We start from the raw sequence: 9,731 nt of genomic DNA, 5'->3' as shown, positions 1-9,731 counted from the left end.
ATGTATTGAATATTCCAGACAACAATTGTAATTGATTTGAGACACTTGTATATTTTTTTCATTAATATATTTTGTCTTATCTAGAAACAAGACAAATGTTTATGTTTGACGCTTTCGTTGATACAAGATAATGATTTATACTCGACGTACCTAAAAAACATAAGCCAATTAACACAAACACACCAATCCATAGTTATTAAAAGGAAAGGGATTTGAAAACGCCAAATATTAGTTTAACGCCTAAAGATAAAAACATAAATAAACATATGAATATGATAAAACAAAATAGAATTTGGTAATGTTTGCAAAATAAACTCTAAAAGTCCAACAAGAATTTGAGCAAGACTAAGTAATAAAAATAAACATCTGAATTTGTCCACTAGGAAATGTCGATTAATAGTATTTATGCACTTTGCTTCTGTGTCTACACAATTTCAACCTCATGTTAATTTCATAAGTTCCCATATTAGTTACCATCGTTAAATTCGATTGTTTAATTGTCACGAAATCCTAAATCGGAATGCTGCATCCACTCAAAGTCGAAATGGAAAGGGGGGATCGGCTGCTCTGTCCTTGCAACCGCAGCAACGGTGACTAAGTTGGCATCCTGAGCAGCAATTGTGTGTAGTGGCAGAAAGGTGGTGGTGGTGGTGGTGGTGGCCATGAAGGTGGCGGCAGTGTCGAAGGAGGTGGTGATGGAAGGCACAATGCCAGTGCCAGTGGCGGCAATAATGGCTGGCTCAGCCTTGTGTAAGAGCCATTCGATGGTCTCACCATCTGTCTTCTTGCCTAGCTCACGGGTTAGTTGGAAGATACGAGCAGCAGAGATTGCTGATAGACGAACTCGGCGGTCTCTCCCATTGACCTTGATGTGGCGGTCCCCCTTGCTTCCTCTGGAAACAGGCCTCTTGTTTTTCACCATTGAGGGACCTTCCTTGGCTGAAAAAGATTCATATTCCCTCTCTACACTAATGTTACTCACTGAGCCCATTGAATTCATGATGTTGATCATCCAGTTTTAGCTGCAGCAGCAGGTTTATATAAACTGGTTTTGGGGACTCCTTACTCAGTAAATATATTATATTACTATTAATATTAGTACTATTACTAATTATTAATATTATTAATGTTAATACTATTATATTACACAGAATTATGAGGGCAGGGATTGACTGCAGTGTTTATTTTGAAGTTTCATAATGATAATTAATCAGGCCAGCGCATGATCAGAGTTTCAATATCTCATTTTCTGACACTTGTATGTGGTAAAGTCATTAATGCTTTTCTGTAACTCCCTTTGTGAAGTAATTAAGCATGAGCACAAAGCATCATCCATTGGATACATGGTGCGTGACAGTTTCTATTCAAATTTGTCCCCTATGTTTCAGAGTAGAACTAGTGGCGCCTTTCAGAAAGTGAAATTGCCGTTACCAAAATGCACCGAGAATAAGGCATGGTAACTGTGTTGCAGTCACTGCTGGCACCACAGTTCAAAATTGCAACGTTCTTAGTTGTCTTCTCTACATGGCATTTTATAAGCTCAGTAAATAATCTCTAACCTCTTCATAAACATCCCCAATAATATTTATTAGATATTAATTAAAACAGACTATCAATTAAGATAGGGTATATTTATTTCCAATAATTAACCACATTGTACTTGGAAACTTAGTCAGATATACACTTGAGAACACTTTTATTTGTTTTATCTTAATTGAAATATTAGAAACACATTCTTTACTATTTAATGGAATTTATTGAAAATTACAAATTTGTGTCTTACTTATTTAATAAGTTTCACTATCTAACTCATGATTTATAGTTCCTTATAAGTTTTTTTAACCTGCAATAGAAAATGTAAAACATGTTAAATAGAGTGTTGCTAACACTCATCTCACTAAGATCCTGGATTGAGTGGGAATTAGTCCAATTCTATAAATATACCCTTCATGTGAAACCATTCACATATCTGTATTGTGTGTTTATGTGAGCTATTTATTTACTAAATAACATTTATTTTTCATTCCATGAAAGGGAGAAAAATAAATTCTCATTTCATACAAAGAGCCGGTGCTTATTTGGATCAGTGTCACTCTATAGTTACTTCTGCAGGTTCATGGTTATGGTCAGAGATGCTCTTGTATAGAAAAATTTCGAACCTTTGATTTCACAGTTCAATTTAGCATGTTTGACTACAACCTCAACAAGATAATGCTGACAATAGTATTAACACTAATTAGAACATACCGCAGAGTTCTCTATACAGAATCCATTTCAACCACACATGTATCTCCAAGACCATTCATGCAAAGGATTGATGATTATCTCCATTTCAAGATCTGGGAACTCGGATTAGTGTTACCACCATGCGTATTCCTTTTATTATTCTGCATATCTTATTAGTGGCAAAACAAAAACTCCGTGATTCAGCAAAAATAATGTATCACACCTACTCATTTCGCTGGGTTTTCTTCCAACATATCTTCATCAAAGTTGTGAGGAAGACTAAAATCTGGCACCTCCTCAATATCATCTACAGGCTAATAATGAGAGATATACAAGCAATATGGTTACCAAAACGAAAATAATATCAAATGTCAAACACATGCAAGACAGCAAACCTACCTGCCATAGTTCCAATAGCTGCCATAACAAGAAACCAACAATCATGACCAAGCAAAACAGCTTGCCTGCCCACGCTCCACAAAAGAGATATCTAAAAGAACAGAGACTGTCAGCACAGGTAGAAGTAACTCCTTAGGTCATTACAGCAAGTATGCTTTAACATTGAAATGGCATTAGTCTCTGAAAATAAAGAGGAAAATCTTAGAATTATTATAATCAGATTCGTACTCCTCCTTCTATTTGAACTACTACCGCTATAAAAAGAATTGTCATGGTTGCTGTTGAATGAAGATCCAAAAATACATTTCTATATCAAGTATCAACAAGCTTATGTTACAAGCAGATTTAACAAAGCTATGCTGAAGTGGTTAACAAGGTCACATAACTAAAACCGAATTAACAATGGAGTTCCTATTACAGCTATCAACTATGTTACCATTGCAAGCAAATTGAAGCAATGATGTTAAAGAGAGTAGTACCGTGAGAGTCTTTCAAGAAGATTTTGATTGGAGCACTTCAGCGCGCGATCATATACAATTTCAGTTCTTTTGGCAACATCATGCCAGTTGTAGAGTTCTCTCATCTATATAGATAACATTAAAAGAGGATCTAATTTAGGCACTAAAAGCATCAGAAAGACCACAAAGACAACAACTCACTCGATCATGCATGACTTGCGGATCAATCTTTGGCAGCATAGATATTGCCTTTTGAATTGCATGCACCATATCACCAGGATCAGGCTCTGCCAAGACAACCATTTCATCCGGCAAAACCTATAAGCAAATAAGCGAATTGGTATCAAGTCCTTCAAGATAGCATTCAAATTACGGATTGAAATGACACTGTAGTTCATACACAGCACAAACAATATAAAAGGTATATATTCTCAAACTGAACCAGTATAGAGGGAAATATTTTGCATCTACCTCAGGAACTCCTCCGACTCTTGTGCTCACTGTTAATAATCCACAACTTGCAGCTTCTAATATGGCTATGCAAAAAGCTTCTGTTAAAGAACTGAAACAGTGCAAACATCATTAATGATTAAAATAGATATGCAATTAAGCATTGTAACAGTAGCTGACATGAGAACCCCAACATCTGACAATGAAAGAACTCTAGTGATGATAGTAGAATCGAGATACAAGTAGTGTATCGGAGAGCTGATATTATGAATCGTAAATCGTTTCGTATCGTGAATCGTAAGATTCATAAACATTAAAAAATTTAATATATACTTAAATATATAAGATATGTATGCATGCAAGATACAATAAATTATATATATGTATATTTATACCACACAATTTCACCAAAACAACCTCTATGGTGCATACATGTTATTAAACAAATTATGTCTATCTTTTTTTATTTACTCATTTTTTAAAATCCACACTGATTCACACAATACTGAATCGTTTCGTTTCGGGATTCAGCGATTCTTTGTGCGAATCGCATGATACAACTAAGATTCAGGGACGAAAAAGATTCTTCACACGATTCCTATCGTGGGAGGGTGAAACCGTATCGTTTCGTACGATACGTATCGTGAATCGTAAGATACTAACTACTAGAACTGCTCAATCTCCAGACTTAGACAACAGAACTATAAATTCATTGTTCTAAAGCTTAAGGTAAGGAGAGACTTGCTACAGGAGCCAAACCTGTTTAAGAAGATGTGCCCAGATATTAGAACAGATCGAACTTGTACATGTTGCACAGCTCCCAACATTTCTACTCGATCTTGAAGCGAATGTTTTTCTCTCATCTCTTCCAACCGCACACGCTTAGGTCCATCACCTCCAATAATGAAACGAACCTTCAAATTGATAAGAGTTATGCGTTTGAAAGTGTATAATTTTAAAGGAAGAAACTAATCCAAATCATTTCTATAGCATTCCATATTTCTCTTGGAACTTGCTTCCCGTATGAACACATCTATAAAGTAATGATAATGTATGCCTAAATCTACCAAACACAGCTATTTGTTCTGTCGATGGATAAAAAAGTTACATCACAGCGCAGACACATGCCTGAAGACTTAGTTTAGCACTGATATTTGGTAACATAAGCAGAAAGTTCATTCTGGAGCACATATCAAAGGATTAGTACTGTGTGCATTGGCCAAAGTACCGTACAATCTTCAAAAGAAATGCCTATATACTAACTATCTGAATGCAGCACAAGTTGCCTATTCATGTACATTTTTTACTGAATATTGTAAGCAGGAAATTGGGGAGCCTAGATCTTTCACCATCTATCTAAACGTAAATTTTGAAATTAAATGAGATATCTCACATGTTTGAGTTAGCTGATAAAAAATCATTGATGTCGAACAATATATGACAAAATTAACAAAACTTTCTTTTACTAACATTGTGTGCCTCATGTAATTCTTCATCATGAAAGTAGGCCCATCACTCATTTTTCTTGAAGGTTAACAAGAATTAGTCTCCTGCATGAAACTATATGACGTCCTACTTTCAATCAGATTTTCTCTGGTAAATCTCCAACTCATCAAAAAGAACTCGTTGGGGATGCTGTGGCTTTTAGAATCACTGCTGATAAGCCATTGCATCACATGTTTATTTTTGTTATTTGGGTGAATATTTCATAAAACATTTCATAAAAGCTGCTCTGAAGTGCTACCAAATAAGAGATTGCTAAAAACTCTTCTAAAACTTATCTAAAATTACAAAAAACAGATATGTAGTGATAGCACGAATTATGAAATTATAATCCTACAAATAGAACTTAAAAAAAAGGCACAGGTACTTCAGGTATTGCATATATTTGATACACCAACTACGGCATTAAAAACTAGTAATCGGGCTGTTCTCAACAGCATCTATAATATAATTCAGTCAGAGCAACACAAAAAGCGCACAAAGAAATTTTACCAAAGTTTGCAGCTTTGAACACTGTAATATAAAGCTAAAGCATTCTGAACAGGGCCTTTAGCTTATTCACGTCTCTTCCATGTAACAAATCGAAATCCAAATTTCCTAGCTATGCAAGGTAACAATGTTTTCATCAACTCACATTGGGATGTAATCGGCATACTTCTGGAATTACTTCAACAAGTAAATCAACTCCCTTTCGATAAACCAATCTGCTAATAACAACAATAACAATTTCTGGTCCGCTTGGACGATTCACTGCAGGTTTGAAAATGGCAGTGTCCACAGCATTAGGTACGACAAAAACCTTCTCAGGTGGCAAACCTGACCGCAGCACTGTGTTTTCCTTGCTTGTATGGGAAACACAAATCGCCTGACTCACATCTGCCAAGGTAAACTGTAACACCTTGTTCATGTGGATACTTCCAACATCAGCAAAACCATATAGTGAATGATCTGTAAACACAACCTTGTATCCCATAGTTCTTGCATGCATTAGAGCTTCATGACAAAATGTTGAAAAGGCTTGGTGTCCATGCAACACTGTAATTCTTTCTCGGATAAGAATAGTTCTAATAATTGGTAGTAATCCATAGATCGTTGGTAATGTATTCTGCATAACAAACGGCCTCCATGGAACATAGTAGACTTTCAGACCACCAGTCATATATCTGACCCCAGACCGATTTCCATAAGCATGAGTTGCAACCACCACCTGAATAGCCATTTTAACCCTCAGCATAACTAAGCAAAAAGATTAAATTACTCTCATTCCCCTATATTTTGCATTTACAGCATAAACCTCCCATCCACATATATAATAGAAACCCATATCATGTGCAACTAAATCCAAGTGCTACTAAACCCAATCAATTTGTTAACTCAAGTATCCACTTGGTTTGCAAGATGAACTTAATTCGGGCACACGTCTAAATCAACAGTTCAAAATCAATTCTACCAAAATCTAAAACAAAAGGCAGTAAACTGTTGGATTTCTATAGTCAACGTTTACAAGCGTGTTCACATGAATATTAATTAGCAATCATAAGACGGTTCATATTTTATCTTGATAAATGAGAATTGAAAACACACATTTGAGATTTGAGCCACCCAATTTCATCACAAAAAAAATTCAGACTGCATTGAATCTATATCCCTAGTTTACATCTACCCTGGCATGTTGAATCAGCATAGTGGAACCTCCAATTCAGTTCTCCTAAAATGAAACCGTAGTGAGAAAAATACAAAGTTCTCATAATTGAATGAATGAAAGAAACAAAAACACTGGTTTACCTTGTGGCCTAGCTTGAGCAAACACTGTGAGAGGTAATATATGTGATTCTCCACACCACCAAAGTTGGGATAGAAAAAATCTGACACCATCAGGATTCTATGCTTTTGATGATCACCCATCATCATGTCCCCTCACACACATATATCTGCATGCATAATAACAATCGTATTAATAATAAAATAATGATAACAATAATAATAATCAGAGAAATCATGCGCTATGAAGGCTCTGCAAACCCTAATACGATCGAGAAATGAAAGACACAACAAGAGTGGAAGCAATGACTCACTTGAAAACGTTTTATTGAAAACCAATGACCCCGACAATGGTGGAACCAAGACTGACTCACTTGAATAAGCTTGTATGTATAACCAGAAAAATATTATGATCACGAAATCCTTGCCAGAAAAATCGAATTGAAAAACAAGATTCAATGTTCAACACAAATGGAGAATGTTACTTTCCCGCGAAAAGAACACCAATGCAATTTTCTGCCTCTTGCCAATTTTTTGAACTAGGTTTAATTCATCTAAATATCTGCCGATACTAATAAGTTTTATGTTATAAATTTTGCTAAAAGAAATTAACATTTTAAATAAATAAATAGTTTCTATTATTGGTGAAATAATGTGCCAGTACAAAATCGTCTTTCACTTATATTCAATAAGAAACAAATTAGTTTAAAGTGTACAATTATAATCATTAAATTTTAACACGGTTACTCTAATTTAACAAATTCGTCTGATATATATGAAACAACTGGTATTTGTAAGAAAAATCTTGGCATAAGAGTTGGTGTTACAAACTCGGCCTAATTCAAACATATATGGATTTCCATAAGTCTACCTAAATCGTCTTTAGGTATTATAATTAGTAATAAAAAAATATTTTTTATGCATTAAATTACAGGATTTTATACATCAATAATCGTTATGAGAATTTACCCAATGGCAAGATATTGATTGTATTGACTTTTTGAATGATGGCTTTATCACTTATGCCTAGATTGACTCAGATGAGGAAGCGAGCCATCAAAAAAGTTCACTGCTATCATTAATTTAAAATTATCAAGTTTTATAGCTAATAAATCCATAGAAAAGTTCACTAAACCACAATTAAAGCAACATAAAAATATACACGAGCTCATACAATGCATTTAGAACCACTAAACCACCAAAAAGTACAAAAAAATGTCTAGGTGATACAAAACAGGAAGGTAATACACCAAAACCACAAAGAGCCACAACTCTCCCTACACTTAGATAAGCCCCAAAGTGTGACCTATCACAAAAGAGCCTAGTAATGCCCCTAACAGTGGCAAACCATGAACAGAAAAACAGAGACAAACCAAAGCCCTGCATATTCCCAGCTCAATAACCCAAAAAGAAACCATAAACCAGAGTCAAACTCCTGCAACATCTATGCCAAAATAAATCTGCATGGATTATTTTTTCCAACAAAACCTTAACCAAAAAACCAGTAACTTCCTGCAAACAAAGAGAGCAGCATATAAAAAATTAGATTCTATTTTTTCCTATAATTTCTGTTACATACTAAACAAAACCTGAACGAGTGCAGCGGTGGTGGCCGGAGGTCGCGCGGTGGTGGCGATTGGGCAGAGTACGTCGCGTAATGGTGACGGTTCGTGAGGGTCGGGTCGGTGTTTGCAAAAATCTCGAGCACACGGGATCAGGTACAATGGCAAAGGGGGGAAGCTGGACACTGCTAAACCGAAAGAGATTGCTCAGTTTAGATGCTCGTTCGTGCGCGCAGTGTGGCAGATTGTTGATCGACAACGTCCCGCGGCGGTTCGTGCGGTGTGCCCGATTGCAGATCGACGGTGGTGTCTTTGGCTGGTGCCGTTGGGGGTGGAATTACGGTTGCCGTGATTTAGGTTAATTGGGGTTTTTTTTTTACTGAATGAAGAATACGTGAAGTGGGTGGCTGGTTCCAATTCAGTTTTATTTTTTTTATTGAAGTGATGGGCTTAATTAAGAATACGTGAAGGCAAATTCGTCTTGCACCATATCAATTTTAACCTACACCATATCAATTTTTTAAATTTTCAAAACTACCCTCCTGCAACATATCAATTTTAACCTCCACCATATCAATTTTTTAAATTTTCAAAATTACTCTTATTTCAAATTAAAAAATTCAAAATAATAATTATAATTGAGAAATAAAAAAATACATGTTGAAAAAAAAATTCTGAACACAAAACTAAAAATATATTCCGGATAAAAAATTTCAGAATTCAAAAATATGTTCCGAGAATTAAAATCTAAAATATTTCACATAAAAGATTCAAAAATAAATTTTTTTCATTTTTGTGTAAGGTTATTTTCGTTATTTAGGAGGGGTATTTTTGTCATTTTCTAAAACGGATTGGGTGCATGCTGAAATTGATATGGTAGGGAGAAATTGCCATACGTGAATCGAAGGTGGCTGGGTTCTAATTAACATATTTTTTATTTTTATTGTTTTTGTTTTTTAATTATTTTTTTTTAATTTTAATGAAATAATATAAATCGCATTTAATTTTTTATGTTATTTATTTTTAAAATTGTTTAGTTATTTTAATTGAATATAATTTATTATTATAATTTAAATAAATATTTGATTACTTTAAGTAATTAATTAATTAACTTTTAAATAATCTAAATTAAATTAAATTAAATTACTTTATGATATACCACACGTAAATCACCACTTTTTTTTTTCTATTTTTAATATTTTTTTAATATTTTTTTGATATTTTTTTGATTTTTTGATTTTTTTTTGTTTTTCAATTTTATTATTTTTTAATTTTAGTCAAATATAATAAATCACATTTAATTTTTTATATTATTTATTTTTAAAATTGTCTATTTAGTTATTTTTAATTGAATATTAGTAAGTACAAGACT

At 34.1% G+C, this 9,731-nt stretch overlaps 1 protein-coding gene across 8 annotated transcripts; it reads right to left on the bottom strand.

Moving 5' to 3' along the window:
- Positions 1 to 2,138: 2,138 nt before the first annotated feature.
- SETH2 (UDP-Glycosyltransferase superfamily protein) lies at positions 2,139 to 8,831 on the bottom strand. 8 transcript variants are annotated; one of them, XR_011085118.2, is made up of 9 exons: positions 8,387 to 8,825; positions 6,822 to 6,967; positions 5,671 to 6,243; positions 4,293 to 4,447; positions 3,555 to 3,645; positions 3,285 to 3,401; positions 3,105 to 3,208; positions 2,626 to 2,805; positions 2,139 to 2,540 (listed from the first exon to the last, which is right to left on the bottom strand). XR_011085118.2 is itself a non-coding variant. In XM_068644323.2 (9 exons), the coding sequence occupies exons 2-9, from the start codon at positions 6,945 to 6,947 to the stop codon at positions 2,454 to 2,456; spliced, it is 1,344 nt and encodes a 447-aa protein (XP_068500424.2). In that variant the 5' UTR covers positions 6,948 to 6,967; positions 8,387 to 8,831; the 3' UTR covers positions 2,139 to 2,453. The 8 variants fall into 8 exon arrangements, 4 of the variants coding, with proteins under 4 accessions (XP_068500424.2, XP_068500425.2, XP_090158394.1 ...); XM_068644323.2 differs by having other exon boundaries at positions 2,626 to 2,716; positions 8,387 to 8,831; XM_068644324.2 differs by having other exon boundaries at positions 2,626 to 2,716; positions 8,377 to 8,768.
- Between the last annotated feature and the right edge of the window lie 900 nt (positions 8,832 to 9,731).

The sequence above is a fragment of the Phaseolus vulgaris genome, chromosome 5, assembly GCF_051622355.1.
Source record: "Phaseolus vulgaris cultivar YP4 chromosome 5, ASM5162235v1, whole genome shotgun sequence".
Lineage (NCBI taxonomy): Eukaryota > Viridiplantae > Streptophyta > Magnoliopsida > Fabales > Fabaceae > Phaseolus > Phaseolus vulgaris.
Note: the sequence above shows the minus strand (reverse complement) of the source record. Positions and strands in the feature narration are given on the sequence as shown.

Coding starts and splice junctions, on each gene's coding strand:
- SETH2 (XM_068644323.2), bottom strand. CDS start 6,947: ATGATGATGGGTGATCATCAAAAGCATAGAATCCTGATGGTGTCAGAT. Junction 3,209..3,284: donor CGCAAGTCATGCATGATCGA/GTGAGTTGTTGT, acceptor TTATCTATATAG/ATGAGAGAACTCTACAACTG. Junction 2,541..2,625: donor AGCTATTGGAACTATGGCAG/GTAGGTTTGCTG, acceptor TCTCATTATTAG/CCTGTAGATGATATTGAGGA.